At 39.1% G+C, this 18,114-nt stretch overlaps 1 protein-coding gene across 1 annotated transcript in view; it reads right to left on the bottom strand.

Moving 5' to 3' along the window:
- Positions 1-18,114, bottom strand: part of LOC121379052 (receptor-type guanylate cyclase Gyc76C-like) — a 158,112-nt gene that overhangs the window by 40,126 nt on the left and 99,872 nt on the right. The window contains exons 5-8 of the mRNA XM_041507500.1: positions 17,076-17,251; positions 5,480-5,615; positions 4,666-4,817; positions 589-694 (exon numbers count right to left, since the gene is read on the bottom strand). Coding sequence (XP_041363434.1) covers positions 589-694; positions 4,666-4,817; positions 5,480-5,615; positions 17,076-17,251 — 570 coding nt within the window. The remainder of the gene's footprint in view (positions 1-588; positions 695-4,665; positions 4,818-5,479; positions 5,616-17,075; positions 17,252-18,114) is intronic.

The following is an 18,114-nucleotide window of genomic DNA, read 5'->3' as shown; positions in this document are numbered from 1 at the left end:
GTAACAAATAATATGATGAAAATACTAATTGTACGTGTAAACTGAATATTCAAAATTTAATATCGGCCACCTGTTACTAATAACATTTCAAACGTAATTAAAGCTAAAAATAGCCGATGATTCAGAATAAACATCTCAAATTTTAATATCATTTGTCTATAACGTGAGGTTGACCTAAAAAGGACCATTTATAATCCTCACTATTATGCTTCAAATTGTTTATATAATTTGTCTTAATATATATGAATCTAATGTTTAAAATCATAAACGCTGAGAAAAAGTAATTCAGAATTTTAATACTTTAAATTTGTAAATTGTTTGTGCTAACATATTGTCAAGTACATAAATACATATCTATCTCTCTCTCTCTCTCTCTCTCTCTCTCTCTCTCTCTCTCTCTCTCTCTCTCTCTCTCTCTCTCTCTCTCTCTCTCTCTCTCTCTCTCTCTCTCTCTCGTTTCTTTTGTTGTTCAGTATATATACAATTATGTCACAAAAATATTTCTTAATTAGCAATATCAGTAGGTATTAACAATTTAATACTCGTCAGCAAATATTGATTAAATTAAATTAACATTGAATATTTCACCTTTTACTGGAATGCATCGCTCACCAAGAAACCCACAATCTGGTTCATCAACAGGAGGGTGTCCCTGGATCCAGGAGATTTTCTTGCTCTCGAATATATGGAATTCCTAATAGAAAATAAGCATAACAAATATATACAAGACATTCATATAAATAATTTATAAAGAGGGTATTAAAAAATATACCATTTAATATTTTGATATAAAATAACTGTTAAAATGTCCTATTATACACTGGTGGAAACCTATGTGTTGTTTTTCGTGTCACATAAGATATTTTGTTCCAGCTGGTTACAACTGAACACGGATACATTTATCTGTTTCAGAGTAATATATTAAATTTTATTCGGTAGGAAATCATCTATTCAAATATGAAATGAAATCATGTCTTATCAGCATACCATAAAATATGTTAATTTTTTCTTTTAAAATTTAAAATTCCTAAACTTTACAGCATCCAAACACGTGACGAAGATCAACGATTTATGTTCCTGATGGTTACGTCTATGGCAAGCAGAGACATAACGTTAATTTCCTCCATAAGAAGTCGAAAATAATAGTAATTATTACACATTTCTTTTTTTTTCCTATATGCTTAAATTCCCCCGATCGCCGGAATTAAATATCCACGTAACACCGAATTCGAAAATCTGTAGGCCTACTGTTGTTGGGTTTCTCCAGTGACTGCCAGGTTGTTAATTTAAATACTCATTTTCAGGATTGTCTTTCAAAAGCTCACCCAATGTCTAAATATTATGTGTTGCCGTTCTGATGGTTATGTTGTCATGGTTATGCCAGTCAACAGAATATAACAACCGTTTGCTATTCAAATTGTTTCCTGCAATCTTCCGAAACTCAGGCTTTAGGCGACATATGCTTTCAAAATTGAGACGAGCCGAAAACCCGGATTTATTCGGGAGATATATTTAATCCTAATATCGTGATGTAATCAACAAACATCGCCTTTTACTGAATTACGAACCGTTGCCGAGCAGAGTAAACTAATTTATGACTACTTTGCTTCATTAAATAAACGCCATCTATTTTGCCTTGCGGCTAGGCACTGATTTAGACTGGGTTTTGTGTTTTATTCTATTTATTTGTGGTTGGCGGTGGGCGTGTGACATCCATATAATATTTCCCCAGATTTTGTAAGGGACATCGTGTATAACTGCACAGGATTTACGAGACTGAATAGTGGAGCTCCCCCCCCCCCCCCCACCCATGCCCCCGCACCCCATACCTGACGGTGATCTTTGTAAACTAGTGACCATGAACGATGCAGTCATAGCGATTCCTTAAATCTGCGAGGTAGTGATAGTGGTCATCAATGAAAAAACCGGTAAATCTGCAAGGTAGTGATAGTGGTCATCAATGAAAAAACCGGTAAATCTGCGAGGTAGTGATAGTGGTCATCAATGAAAAAACCGGTAAATCTGCGAGGTAGTGCTAGTGGTCATCTATGAAAAAACCGGTAAATCTGCGAGGTAGTGATAGTGGTCATCAATGAAAAAACCGGTAAATCTGCGAGGTAGTGATAGTGGACATCAATGAAAAAACCGGTAAATCTGCGAGGTAGTGATAGTGGACATCAATGAAAAAACCGGTAAATCTGCGAGGTAGTGATAGTGGACATCAATGAAAAAACCGGTAAATCTGCGAGGTAGTGATAGTGGACATCAATGAAAAAACCGGTAAATCTGCGAGGTAGTGATAGTGGTCATCAATGAAAAAACCGGTAAATCTGCGAGGTAGTGATAGTGGTCATCAATGAAAAAACCGGTACAATTTGTTTTGTTTGACGACACCACAACAGCATCATAATCGGCTATTGGATATCAAACGTTTGGTCATTCTTACACAGCACATTGATTAATCATCGGCTATTGGATATCAAACGTTTGGTCATTCTTACACAGAACATTGATTAATCATCGGCTATTGGATATCAAACGTTTGGTCATTCTTACACAGCACATTGATTAATCATCGGCTATTGGATATCAAACGTTTGGTCATTCTTACACAGCACATTGATTAATCATCGGCTATTGGATATCAAACGTTTGGTCATTCTTACACAGCACATTGATTAATCATCGGCTATTGGATATCAAACGTTTGGTCATTCTTACACAGCACATTGATTAATCATCGGCTATTGGATATCAAACGTTTGGTCATTCTTACACAGAACATTGATTAATCATCGGCTATTGGATATCAAACGTTTGGTCATTCTTACACAGCACATTGATTAATCATCGTCTATTGGATATCAAACGTTTGGTAATTCTTACACAGAACATTGATTAATCATCGGCTATTGGATATCAAACGTTTGGTCATTCTTACACAGAGGAAATCCGGTACATTTTTCCATTAGTAGCAAGGGATCATTTATATGCACCATCCAACATACGTTAGCAAATACCACGACCTTTGATATACCAGTCGTGGTGGACTGTCAGGAACGAGAAATAGCCCAGCGAGGATCGATGGAATGCACAGGCGAAACTTACTGATTTAAATAAACATAAACTTACCGGAATATCCTTCCAAGGTGTTAACATACTGGAATATCGCCCTGAGGATTAGAGTTAACACATACTTACTGAAATGTCACCCTGCCAACCTGCTAGAATATTGCCGTGACAATGTTTATCAATATAAACTCACTGAAATGTCGCCCAAGCGATTTAAATTAACATAAACTTACCGAAATATCACCCAGGTGATTTAAGTTAACATAAACTTACTGGAATGCCGCCCAAGCGCGACTACAAGGCAACTTAAAAAACCCAACTTACTGGAATTAACTGAGTTAACGTACACTTACTGGAATGTCGCCCAGGTGAACTGAGTTAACGTACACTTACTGGAATGTCGCCCAGGTGAACTGAGTTAACGTACACTTATTGGAATGTTGCCCAGGTAAACTTAATGAACGTACATTTACTGGAATGTCGCCCAGATGAACTGAGTTAACGTACCCTTACTGGGATGTCGCCCAGGTGAACTGAGTGAACGTACACTTACTAGAATGTCGCCCAGGTGAACTGAGTGAACATACATTTACTGGGATGTCGCCCAGGTGAACTGAGTGAACATACACTTACTGGGATGTCGCCCAGGTGAACTGAATGAACATATATTTACTGGGATGTCGCCCAGGTGAACTGAGTGAACGTACACTTACTTGGATGTAGTCCAGGTGATCTGAGGTAACGTACATTTACTGGGATATCGCCCAGGTGAACTGAGTGAACGTACATTTACTGGGATATCGCCCAGGTGAACTGAGTGAACGTACACTTACTTGGATGTAGTCCAGGTGATCTGAGGTAACGTACATTTACTGGGATGACGCCAAGGTGAACTGAGTGAACGTACATTTACTGGGATGACGCCAAGGTGAACTGAGTGAACGTACATTTACTGGGATATCGCCCAGGTGAACTGAGTGAACGTACACTTACTTGGATGTAGTCCAGGTGAACTGAGGTAACGTACATTTACTGGGATGTCGCCCAGGTGAACTGAGTGAACGTACATTTACTGGGATATCGCCCAGGTGAACTGAGTGAACGTACATTTACTGGGATGACGCCAAGGTGAACTGAGTGAACATACATTTACTGGGATGACGCCCAGGTGAACTGAGTGAACATACATTTACTGGGATTTCGCCCAGGTGAACTGAGTGAACATACATTTACTGGGATGACGCCCAGGTGAACTGAGTGAACGTACATTTACTGGGATTTCGCCCAGGTGAACTGAGTGAACATACATTTACTGGGATGACGCCCAGGTAAACTGAGTGAACGTACATTTACTGGGATTTCGCCCAGCTGAACTGAGTGAACATACATTTTCTGGGATGTCGCCCAGGTGAACTGAGTGACCATACATTTACTTGGATGTAGTCCAGGTGATCTGAGGTAACGTACGCTTACTGGAATGTCGTCCAGGTAATCTGAGGTAACCTACACTTACTGGAATGTCGTCCAGGTGATTTGAGGCAACGTACACATACTGGAATGTCGACCAGGTGAACTGAGGTAACGAACACTTACTGGAATGTTGCCCAGGCGATTCACCTGGAAGTGGCCGACGGGCCGCATGGAGTAGTTGGTGTGGTATGACGGGAACCAGGTGCGAGCGAGAACCGTGTAGTTTCCCTCAGCATCGCCATTTTCATCAATATGAGACAGGTAACCCTGGATACCTGAACATACACACAGGCAGAATAGAATACATGAAACTGCATTACAGTGGGTGGAGAGAGAGAGAGAGAGAGAGAGAGAGAGAGAGAGAGAGAGAGAGAGAGAGAGAGAGAGAGAGAGAGAGAGAGAGAGAGAGGGGGGGGGCAGAGACAGAGACAGAGGGACAGAGACAGAGAGACAGAGAGAGAGACAAAGAGAGAATGAGGATGAGAGACGGTGGACGGTGGACGGATAACAGACAGAGAGACAGACAGGTACTGAGGAAGATGCAGAGGCCAAAAGACAGACATAGAGATATTATACTAAGACACTTCCATATCGTATTTAAATTATTGATTAAAAAACCCCACTCCACTCCTTCCCCCCAAAAGCTAAATATTTAAAATAAATACAAAACACCCCAAACAAACCCAAAACCTACCAAAAAGCAAAACACCACCACCACCACCACCACCACCACCACCACCATCAACAACAACAAGTACAACAACAAAACCTCACTCAAAAACCCACACTGCAGTCGAACTTAAATTATTGTTTGCTTTATAGTTCCTAAACTGGTGGCCATTTTCTTGTAATTCTCGTTGACTTTCACCCATATCAAAGATCACCCATGTAATAATGAAACCTTTAGCGGTTGATTTAAAACGTCTAAGGCGCTTACTGGTGAAAGACGTCCCTCGGATCTTGTTGATGATGGCTGTTCCATTGAGCATACTTCCATTTTCAGACAACACAGATCTCAGAGCTCGTGCGTATAGAATTACAGCATCGTACAGATAGGCTGCGTAGACAGAAATCTGGAGAGAGAAAAAACACCCCGTTTTTTTATTGAAGTTTTTCTGAAAACAATCACATGAAGCACAGTTGGTAATTGTTCATAATACGTAAACTGAAATAACCTAATAATTTTAATCCAAACCATACAACAGGTTCTTGCACACTAGCCATCTATATATAACTACTAAGGGTGTTTTCCCACCCCCTCCGGTGGATATCAATCCTAAAATAACACCCTCAAATATTACCTCAGAGTTATGAAACATATTTTGTCGTCCCGTAACGAAAAAGATCTTTATTGGCTCAGAAAAATATGGCAGTTGTATTTCTCTTAATACAATGACAGGCATCTTGGATTTGGTCGTCTGGTGATTTTTTTCATAATTGTTTTGAAGGTTATTATCAACAAAATTCGCCATCTGCCTTAATTAAAGTCTTCTAAGCCAGTTTATGGAATACAGTCGAATAGCGTTCCAAATATGTCAGCTTTTTCACAAGACTGTTTTCTTTATCGCTCACAGATGTCGTCTACTGATAGATTAGGTCTTTATGGATCGAAGTTTTAATAAGAACGACAGTCAGGCAACTTTATGATTACAAAACAAGGGAACAAGTGTATGGCTTGTTTGGGGATCGCAGGATTTCTGGTTTTATATAATTAAAAACAACTTTTTTCTTTTTTCTTATGCCATCTATCTCTGTCTTGTAATCATCTTCCACTTCGTCTTCTTCTTCTTTTTCTTCTAAATCTTCTACGTTCTGATTCTCTTCCCTCTTATTCGCTATTTTCTCTGTTCTCGTTTAAATCTCAGATCATAAACATATATATATAGTTATATTATAGATCACTGTCCACGTCCAACTGTATGCATGTGTTGAACTTTAGTCTGAGTCAGTTTCTATCAGTTTTGTTATCTTTAACATATATAGTTGTATTATAGATCACTGTCCACGTCCAACTGTATGCATGTGTTGAACTTTAGTCTGAGTCAGTTTCTATCAGTTTTGTTATTTTAACATATGTAGTTATATTATAGATCACTGTCCACGTCCAACTGTATGCATGTGTTGAACTTTAGTCTGAGTCAGTTTCTATCAGTTTTGTTATTTTAACATATATAGTTGTATTATAGATCACTGTCCACGTCCAACTGTATGCATGTGTTGAACTTTAGTCTGAGTCAGTTTCTATCAGTTTTGTTATTTTAACATATGTTGTTATATTATAGATCACTGTCCACGTCCAACTGTATGCATGTGTTGAACTTTAGTCTGAGTCAGTTTCTATCAGTTTTGTTATTTTAACATATATAGTTGTATTATAGATCACTGTCCACGTCCAACTGTATGCATGTGTTGAACTTTAGTCTGAGTCAGTTTCTATCAGTTTTGTTATTTTAACATATGTAGTTATATTATAGATCACTGTCCACGTCCAACTGTATGCATGTGTTGAACTTTAGTCTGAGTCAGTTTCTATCAGTTTTGTTATTTTAACATATATAGTTGTATTATAGATCACTGTCCACGTCCAACTGTATGCATGTGTTGAACTTTAGTCTGAGTCAGTTTCTATTAGTTTTGTTATTTTAACATATATAGTTATATTATAGATCACTGTCCACGTCCAACTGTATGTGTGTGTTGAACTTTAGTCTGAGTCAGTTTCTATTAGTTTTGTTATTTTAACATATGTTGTTATATTATAGATCACTGTCCACGTCTAACTGTATGCATGTGTTGAACTTTAGTCTCAATCAGTTTCTATTAGTTTTGTTATCTTTAACATATATAGTTATATTATAGATCACTGTCCACGTCCAACTGTATGTATGTGTTGAACTTTAGTCTGAGTCAGTTTCTATTAGTTTTTTTTTTTAACAAATTTGGTTGTTGCTTAGAACATGGATATATATATGTAAAGCAGTGGTTCGGGGCTCCCAACCCCGACACAGCTATATAATGTGGGACAATAAATATTTATGAAACAAAAATTCCTAATAGCATTTCTTCATGCACAAATCTTTAATTAAGTTTGCCGTGCACTGTGGACTGTCCTATTCCAAGATGCACTCTAACATACTTACGTAGTAAAAACGACTACAACTTCGATTTGTAACAACATGTGAGACTGTTTATTTGTAAAAATACTAATAACAATTCCCAATAAATCAATATACATTTATGTTTGGCATGCACAGTTGTTATGCAATACATGTTGGAGGTTAAAACAAGTTTCCTACAGTCCTTCACATCTGAGGTGCGCGGTCGCTCTTGCGTGCCCAAGCGCACGTTAATGTCATATGGGAAGCGTTTTATAGACCCCTCTAAACTATGGTAACAGGACACCTCCCGCTGGTTGTTTGAAAAGAAGTTGCGTTAACCCCAGCCAACTCCAATGCTTGAATATCATTATATTGATTCAGTGATTGTTCAATGTGCGCTGTTCAGAACTCTTTGTCAATATGTGCACGTTTTCCTCAAAATGTTTCTATGATTTATCACTCGCTTGATATTTTCAAACGTGAAGGTCTGAGTACAGTAAGAAACCCAATTGCGATTTTGTAGCAAAACAAAAGTTGCTAATAGGTCATTTTAAAATATCTTATAATACCACGTGCTACTTAAAATACAAGACGCCACATTAAGTTTTTGTTATGTGTACATCGTGGGTGGATTGATACACTAGATATATTAATTTTATTTGAAAAGGTTAATAATGTATGTAATAATAATAGACAATAGGATTCCATTTAATGTAAGGAAACATTTTTTTAAAAGTCTGATTACGATAATAACTATAATATCGTGCCCACGTAAAATCGGAGACACCAAGCTGTTTCATATAATAACTGGCGAAACGAGGATGGAGCATAAATCATGAATATACGTAAAGTAAATCCAAAACAAGAGTATATTTTGATATAAAAGCATCAGTGATCAATAAAACACGATGGTACCAAGGGACATAAAATCGCGTTTCCTCTGATTTAGCGCCAGCTTTTTTTCTTCTTTTTTTAAGCTTGAAAACTAGCATCAAGTCACTGACCGAAATTTCAGTTTAATATACTCAACAAAATTAATTAAGGACTAGTAGACATTTTCAGCATTTTTAAAAAAACAATTTATATGTGGTACAAAATCCGAATGTAATTTTGAGGGGAGTGATTATTTGCTTCCCTAATTTAGATTATGGGGAGCCATTTAAGATATTATATTCATACCATATACATTCACATACCAAAAGGAGCCAATAATTACTATACTCGGATTAGTCTGATCTGAGGCGAGTGACGGGAAACAAGAGAGATAACTTCCCTTTAACAACGAGGTCCGCAACAACATTTAATAATCAGCTGTGATCAAAGCTTGCTAATATAAAAATAGCAACAAAAACCCCCCCCAAAACCCCGTCTATTGGCGCCCTTAATTAATTTTGTTAAGTATAGAACAAATACGTTTCAAATCGTACTTCCTCTTCAGAGATAACTGTCAAGTTAATACGTAAATGAAAAGTCTTAAGCTTGGACTGGCGCTAACGATCAGATAAGTCTAAACGACCTTCTTTCTGCAAATGACAGCCACGCTCGAGTTTACTGTTAAGTGTGATCTCGTATTTAAAATGACAGACCTCAGTTTTTAAACACTACGCCGTATTTTTCACTCTTAGAGCCGTTTTTGAAAACTGATATCAGACATTACTTCTGTTTTATTGTTTAAATAATCCATCTCCATATATCTGAAGTGTTTCCATACACCTGAAGTTTTACATGTCCTAATACCACAAAATGCATTTTTTTATATTAAAATAAAATACACGTACCTGTGAGAAGTAACGGTTTATGTTTTAAGTGTATTTCCCTGTTTCATCGTCTCCAGACTGTTTTTTTTACTCTACTGTAACTTTATCGAGATGTGTTACAGGAACCTGTTCCACAAAGCGATCTTAGCCCTAAGATCACCCTAAGTGCATAAGGTAGCATTGCATTTAAGGTGACCTTAGAGCTAAGATCGCTTCGTGGAACAGTGCCCAGGTTTGTAGCTTAACCAACGTGTCCATTTCCAAGGGTTAAACCAGAGTTTGCGATTTAAATGGTATGTATGTCTGGCAATATCGAGGGTTTGATTCTGTCACGTGCAGATGCCGTTTGCTGTCACACGAACGTTTTCGCGGGGCTTTATCTATTTATATGTCGTGATTAGTGTCTGTTTTAGACTTTGACACAAAACGTTTCCAGAAGACCGAATCATTATCGCTTAAAAACATGTTTTTGTACACAACATGATACTGTCTGCAATATATCATGAATAAAGTTTACTTGTTAGACAAATAAATGATGGATCATGGTTTGGGCACACGTTTTCCAGTTTACGACGTTCTCTCTATAATACATATGCTATCAGTGACAATATACATTTATATATTTGCCATCCAATAGCCGATGATTAATTAATCAATGCGCTCTAGTGGTGTCGTTAAACAAAGCAAACGTTAACACTCTTTACGAGCATCTTGTTGGTCATAAGGTGCTTCCAATCCTTGTCCTTTCCTTTTTAGTGTGTTTTTTGTTTTAATTTAAAGATTCCATTTTTGTGTTCCTGGAGACGACACTACATTACTGTGTCCAGATTTGGGTTTTTTACCATTCTTCCCACGTTATTTTGTGCTACTGTGCTAGGTACGGACCAAAACAGCATGGACCATTAAGCGTATAAATCTTTGTTGTAACATGACATTTAAAAAAAAAATCAAGGTCATTAGCATTTGTTTTTTTTGTATTAGGGACTAGATCTGGCTCAGTCGGTAGAGCGCTCCCGTGTGGTTCGTGGGTCGAAGGATTATTTTCCCTCCATGGACCTATTCTCTGATTGCGGTTTTCTCGTTCCTACCAGTGTCCCACGACTGGCATCTCAAATATGGATGACGAAATCGTAATGTATGGCCAGGGACGTATTTCTGTACAATACAGAGCAAATGGCCTACTCTATGAATCTCTATCCAGTGTATCGTCTATATTAGTGTGTAATGGCCCGCTGTGCGAAGGCGTATATCAAAGTCTGTGGTATGTGCTCTTCCTGTCTGTGGGAAGGCGCATAGAAAAAGATCCTGTGTTGCTAAAGGGGAAAGCAATGTAGACGGTTTCATCTGATTACGTGTTTCATTGATCAACTGTTTTAAACCCATTAACTGATGATTAATACATCAAAGTACTCTGGTGGTGTTGTTAAACAAAACCAATTTTAACCTTCATATTTATTTGCGCTAAAATACTTTTCTGATGTTGACCAACTACTCATGAAAGAACCAACGCACCCAATATGACGACCATTTTAAAATAGTCCTAACCGCCAATTTATTTGATAAGCACGATGTCTTTAACGATAACGGCTGTGGAACCATTAACAACATTAGCACCGGAGATTTCTGATAATGACAGAATTCTATAATGGGTACTCTGACAGAAGCCTTGAATGACTCTAAACCATTTGTGATCCCCTGGATTTTACAGCCTTATTTAGACTGGCTATTCAGTTGGGCGATCACACAGACTCCAAAGAGAAACTGTTGTTTGTCTGATGTCTAGGAATATTTTTGTTTACAGTATAGACCATAACATCCTGTTATAGACGCACAGTCTAAGAGCACTACCCTATAGTATGGTAGACCTATAAAAACCCTTTTATTAGCGTTTCATCAATATCGGCTTTGGTGGTGTAGTGATTAAGCCATAGGAATTATGGCTGGTATGTACTGGGTTCACATCCCAATACCGGCTCCCACCAAGCCACAGTTTTAAGGATTAGGTAGGAGGCCAATACACCGTCTTCTCTCTCACTAACAACTAACCCACTGTCCTAGTTCAGATAGCTGAGATTTGTGTCCAGGACAACGTGCTTGAACATTGATTGGATATGAACACGAAAATAACTGCAAATGAAATACACTGTTTCAACAATACCGGCCCTCTGAGGTGTAGTGGTGAAGCCATCGGACAAATGACATCCCGATACCGGCTCTTGCTGAGAGCTAGTTCTATGAATTTAATGGGTGGGAGGCTACACCGACTCTAATCACTAACCACTGACCTGGACACACAGGCCAGAGAGCTGAGGCGTGGATCTTCAGACTTAATTAGATGTAAGCACGAATATAAGTATAAATGAATGAATTTAAGCCACTAGAGCACATTGATTTACTAATCATCAGCTATTGGAAATGGAAGGAAATGTTTTATTTAACGACGCACTAAACACATTTCATTAACGGTTATATGGCGTCGGACATAATTATGGTTAAGGATCACACAGATATTGAGGGAGGAAACCCGTTGTCGCAACTTCATGGACTACTTTTTTCGATTAGCAGCAAGGGATCTTTTATATGTACCATCCCATAGACAGGATATCACATACTACGGCCTTTGATGTACCAGTCGTGGAGCACTGGCTGGAGCGAGAAATGACCTAATGGGCCCACTGACGGGAATCGATCCCAAACCGACCGCGCATCAAGCGAGCGCTTTACCACTGGGCTACGTCTCGCCCCTCAGCTATTGGATGTCAAACATTTGGCTTTTCTGACATATGATCTTAGAGAGGAAACCCGTCACATTTTTCCATTTATAGCAAGTGATCTTTTATGCACCATCCTACAGACAGGATAGCACATACCACGGACTTTGATACACCAGTCGTGGTGCACTGGCTGGAACAAGATATAGCCCAATTGGCCCACCGACAGGGATCGATCCTAGATCGTCCGCGCATCAAGCGAACGCTTTACCACTGGGCTACGTCCCGCCTCGTTTGTTTTTAGCAAGAGATCTTTTATATGCACTTTTCCACAGACCGGAAAGCACAAACCACGGCCTTTGTCCAATTGTGGTGCACTGGTTGGAACGAGAGAAAAAATCCAATCAGCTGAATGGCACCACCGAGGTGGTTCGATCCTACGACGCAAGCACCTCAAACGAGCACTCAACCGACACTTCAAAATGAATTAATTGATGAATGTTTCAGCAAACAGGGTCCAAATTCACTGAACTCTCGCTAATTTGAGATCTCGCAGTACAATGCAAACATAGCTTGCAAGGACGACGTGATTGAGAGAATTTTGCGACGTAGGCCCCAGTTATTCCCCAAACCGCGGAGTCTATTTCAGGACCTAGATAATCATCCTTAAGATCAAAAATCGTATTTCTATATAGGGCGGTACCCAGCGAGGGTGGGAGTGAGGGCAGGGTTAATTGTTCCCCTGCAATATACGAACATGTGTCTTTTTAATATAAATGGTGCGGGATTTAGCTCAGTCGGTTTAGTGCTTGCTTGAGGTGGTTGCGTCGCAGGATCGAACCACCTCGGTGGATCCATTCAACTGGTTAGGTTTTTCCCAACCAGTGCACCACAGCTGGTCAAAGGCCGTGGTATGTGCTTTCCTGTCTGTGAGAAAGTGCATATAAAAGATCCCTAGCTGCATTGGGAAAACTGTAGCGTGTTTCCTCTGATAACTACGTGTCAGAATGACCAAATGTTATCAATGTGCTCTAGTGTTGTCGATAAACAAAGCAAACTTTAACTTTACACTGTCCCTGATTTTAATCTTAACGGATATTCTTTACTATTTGGTGACCTGAACCTTATTGTCCAAGAAGTTACCTTTTTAATCAAATCTGTAATTATGTCGAGTTGAATTAACCATTAATCATTTTTTATTTTCTTTAAAATCAGGTCTTATATAATGTAAGAATAATTGGAGATATTTAATTTATTATATTCCCGTCATCTTGGCTTATTAAATAAATATTTGTAATATAGGTGTTTACTTGTTGGCCAATACCAACACAAGATCTCACCATTTAAGGTGAGCTATCACTCCCGCTCGCCATCATTCCTCTCAGACTAGTTCAACGAAAGTAAATTTTAGCTCGCCTTAGGAATGTAAATTTATATGGTATCAATAGGTGATATCGTAAATGGCAATTACCCCCCTCCCACCCCCCCCCCCCCCAACTGTTTTCACACCAAGGTCTGCAATACTGTGTTGGCTTCATGTATTTGACAAAACAAATATTTAAAAAAAAAAAAAAACCAGGAGACAGGTCACGTAAAAAACATCGACTACAAATTTAGCTTTTTCAGGCGCGTGTACAGGGTATATTTAAGCACAATTTCTCTTTATTTTCCAATATATTTTCAGGTTTAGCATGACTCGACACACCTACAAATGTCTAGCGCCACAGTCTAGAACCCCCCTCCACCCGCTTGCAAAACACGTCTGGCACACGCGCCTGTTATTCTTTATACTAAAGATCATTTTATACCATTATCTAGTTTTAGAGACCTAAATAAAACAATATTATATTTGGCACAAGGAAATGAAAGACGTCTTTTTAGCTCTGGTTTTACGACAAAATCTTCTTCCTCCTAATACCGGCCTCGATGGCGTCGTGGTTAGGTCATCGGTCTACAGGCTGGTAGGTACTGGGTTCGGATCCCAGTCGAAGCATGGGTTTTTTAATCCAGATACCGACTCCAAACCCTGAGTGAGTACTCCGCATGGCTCAGTGGGTAGGTGTAAACCACTTGCATCGACCAATGATCCATAACTGGTTCAATAAAGACCATGGTTTGTGCTATCCCTGTTGGAAGCGCAAAATAAAAGCTCCCTTGCTGCTAATCGGAAAGAGTAGCCCATGTAGTGGCGACAGCGGGTTTCCTCTCAAAATCTGTGTGGTCCTTAACCATATGTCTGACGCCATATAACCGTAAATAAAATGTGTTGAGTGCGTCGTTAAATAAAACATTTCTTTCTTTCTTCCTCCTAATCGTCTGCGAACTTAAGAACACGCGGACGTAACGACGAAAATAACAGCGTATTAATTATAATGGCATCCATTAATGGGTAACTTGTTTACGACGTTGTAAACATCTCCACAAACAGGCACACGGTTTAACCTTAGAATGTTAAGGGTCGCTTAATAAACAAACCTCAAAATGATTGTAGTAATATTGGTATTGATTTTACAATTCGTGGTTTTCACGACTAAATAGAACACACTACAAAAGTGATTATTAGATACATTTATTTACGAGTTGTTTTAAAAGGTATCTAACCAGGGAAGGAGTTTGATATGTGCTTAAATGATTGATAAGATAGATGATAAATAACGGGCTCGAGTGTAATATTCTATTTCTTACACCCCCCCCCCCCAAAAAAAAAAAAAAAGAAAAAAAAGAAAAAAAAAAAAAAAAAAAAAAAGAAGAAAAAAAAAAGAAAAGTAAAATAAAACATAAACGACAACAATAAAAACAAACAACAGATTTAAAAGAAATTTGTAAACGTGTTTTGTAAAATTCTAGCTGAAATATATTTACGTCACATGCGCTTGCACGGTTATTTGACTTAGGTAGAGATACTTATCGATAGTGTTAACTTAATGCAAGCTTGACGTTTAGCACACACTCAGACAGACAGACACACACACACACACACACATATATATATATATATATATATATATATATAGAGAGAGAGAGAGAGAGAGAGAGAGAGAGAGAGAGAGAGAGAGAGAGAGAGAGAGAGAGAGAGAGAGAGAGAGAGAGAGAGAGAGAGAGAGAGAGAGATTGAGATTGAGAGAGAGAGAGAGATTGAGAGAGAGAAAAACAGACAGACAGACAGACACAGAGATATTTTTTAGGGTGCATGTTATTTATAACTACTTTTACAACACTTTAGTATAACGGGTTATTCTTCTTCTTTAACTTATTTTCTTGGTTATTTCCAATTAAGGTTCAAACCTGGACACATATCTAAGCTATCTGGGTTGTCTGTCCTGGACAGTGGGTTAGTTGTTAGTGGCTAGTGGTTAGTGAGAGAGAAGAGGGTGTAGTGAGTCGTTAAAACTCGCCATGGGTGGGAGCCGGTAACGGGGTGTGAACCCTGTACCTACCAACCTTATGCCAGATGGCTTAACCACGACACCACCGAGGTTAGTTATTATTTTGAACCAATTAATAAATAATACTATCCAGGAAGTTCTGCCAATCCACCAGTGCCATAATTGTCTTGTGTAGCCACTAAACACGTTATGAAAAAACACAAGTCAATTTGCTGAGTAGGGAAAGGTCACATCATTAATATTTGAAATATGTTGCTTTCAGAGTGAAGCAACCTGACAGTACAGACATTAGCAAGATAACTGGCCGGCTTTTCGTCTATTTAGATCAAACAGTCAGGGTCAGAGAACATGAAATATGGATGTAGCAAAGAGCTAGATAAAATAAATCCCCAGAATAATGGCGATGACATTCATATTACGGCGCTCAAAACCAGATTTATAACCTGCAGTAATTTCCTGTCGCGAATTTGAACTATTTCAATATCAATATAGAAAGTGTTGTGTTGGTTATTGAACGGTGTTTATACAGACACACTGCTTCTAATTTAAAATACAGACGCCAATCGGTGATTTCCCTCCACTTCACAATTGTTGAAAATAAAATTTCAAACTCCTACAGCGACCATTCGCCATATGCGTGAATTTTCACCAAAGACAGCGCCGATGATAATATTATGGAAGGAGTGCTACTGCATGGAATCGATTGTTTATGTGTCAGTATTCCTCGGACCTTTAGTTTAACCGTGTCGAGTTTACGCATACAATTAACCGAACATAAAACATATTATTAGTGACTAGCACCAGAGCCCTATCAGTGCACAGACTGACTAGGTCCAGGCCGTGGGCGCTACATTTTAGCGGGCGGCAAAATCTTGCCAAAAAAAGAAGGGGGGGGGGGGGGTGAGGGAGGCGGTGACGGAGAGCGCCAAATATATATTCTTGGTCTAGTGGCGCCAAATACTTAAAGACGTGTCTGACTAGTACAGATGGTACGAGAAGAAACCAGAAATCCGATTCGAAAGTGACTGACTGTGTTTCTAATAGGGGTGTCGGGTTTCTTCTTGTAGCGTCTGTATTAGTCACAATCATATAAGTTTGATATCTTGAGCGGACTAATGAAAACAACAGTCTGTGGTATCAGATTCAAGAATCTATGCGTATTTCAGACACAGTTACTAACAAGGATCCTTTGGTCGTCGGAAATTTGAAAGTTGACAGGTTTTAACACTAGCGCCGTATTCTCAAATCTAAACAGGAAAACAGCTACAGGACACTCGACCTAACTAAAGATCAATCGTTTGATTTGATTGTAAAGTCTACCAGCCTTGTGTGGCTCTTATGCGCATGACTATAAAGACACGTGATTGTTTTGATTACTTAGAAGATAAAGGCCGAATTTTTCTTGCCTGCGTGACCCAGTAAATTCTTCACCCAGTCGCTACTCCACGACGTTAAAACAATTTCACGCTGAATATAATATGTGTGTAATGAGATTCCAATTTCTGATCAAGACATGAAGTCTCAGATCTGGACAGACGCCTTCCGACATGAAAATACAAGTTAAAAGAACACCGGAAGTACCTTCTTGCCGTATCCAAATGGCTCCCGGAAGTAGAAAGGCGCCAGCTGGTTGTACTTGTTGACCTCCTTCTTGAAGTACTCGTACTGCGCCGGTTTCGACGGGGGGCTGTATGTGATCACCAGGAGCGATCGCGACGCCTCCACATTCCGCGTGTCATTGAACGGATCCAGGGTTCCTACAACGAAATGCTCTATCATAACGAGGTGAGCTGACAATTAGGTCGAAATATTTCTGTCGCTGTGTGTCATCATGTCACAGTCATTATATTAAAAACAAAATTGTTTATATTTGTATCTTTTGTGTACTTTAATAAAGGACAAAAAAGATCGGTATTTTATGTCATGGCAAATATCGGTGTTTATTTAAGGCTCATATAGACTGGATGCGGCGCGTGCGTGCAGTGCGACTGATGTGTCTGATGCGCTTGCCGCTTACGTTTTGGGCATATCAACCATATACGATTATTCCATTGCGGCTGACCGCATGCGTTTTCAGACACACGCGTCGCACGCATCCAGTCTAGACGCTCTCATTGAAACCAATGTATTTCCACTTCCTTTAGCCGGACCGCACGCACGCGCCTCGTCCAGTCTGTATGAGCCTTTAGGAAGTTTGTTTTGTTTGACGACACCACTGGAGCACATTGATTTATTAATCATCGGCTGTTGGATATCAAACATTTGGTAATTTCGACATATAGTCTTAGAGAGAAAACCCGCCACATTTTCCCATTAGTCGCAAGGGATCTCTTATATGCACCATCCCAAAGACAGGATAGCACATACCACGGCCTTTGATATACCAGTCGTGGTACACCAGTTGGAACGAGAAATAGCCCAATGGGCCCACAGACGGGGATCGATCCTAGACCGATTGCGCATCAAGTGGACGCTTTACCACTGGTCTATATCCCGCCCCCTGAGCCTTTAGGATGCTGGCTTTCGCTTTAGCTTCTTTTGAAAACAGTGCGCGACTACAGACAAAAAGGTATCGCTTTACTGCATATAAATCGTTTGCGCTTGATCCATCGACTCAAAC

The sequence above is a fragment of the Gigantopelta aegis genome, chromosome 8 (assembly GCF_016097555.1).
Source record: "Gigantopelta aegis isolate Gae_Host chromosome 8, Gae_host_genome, whole genome shotgun sequence".
Taxonomy (NCBI): domain Eukaryota; kingdom Metazoa; phylum Mollusca; class Gastropoda; order Neomphalida; family Peltospiridae; genus Gigantopelta; species Gigantopelta aegis.
The sequence above is the reverse complement of the archived record's forward strand: the minus strand, read 5'-3'. Positions and strand labels throughout refer to the sequence as shown.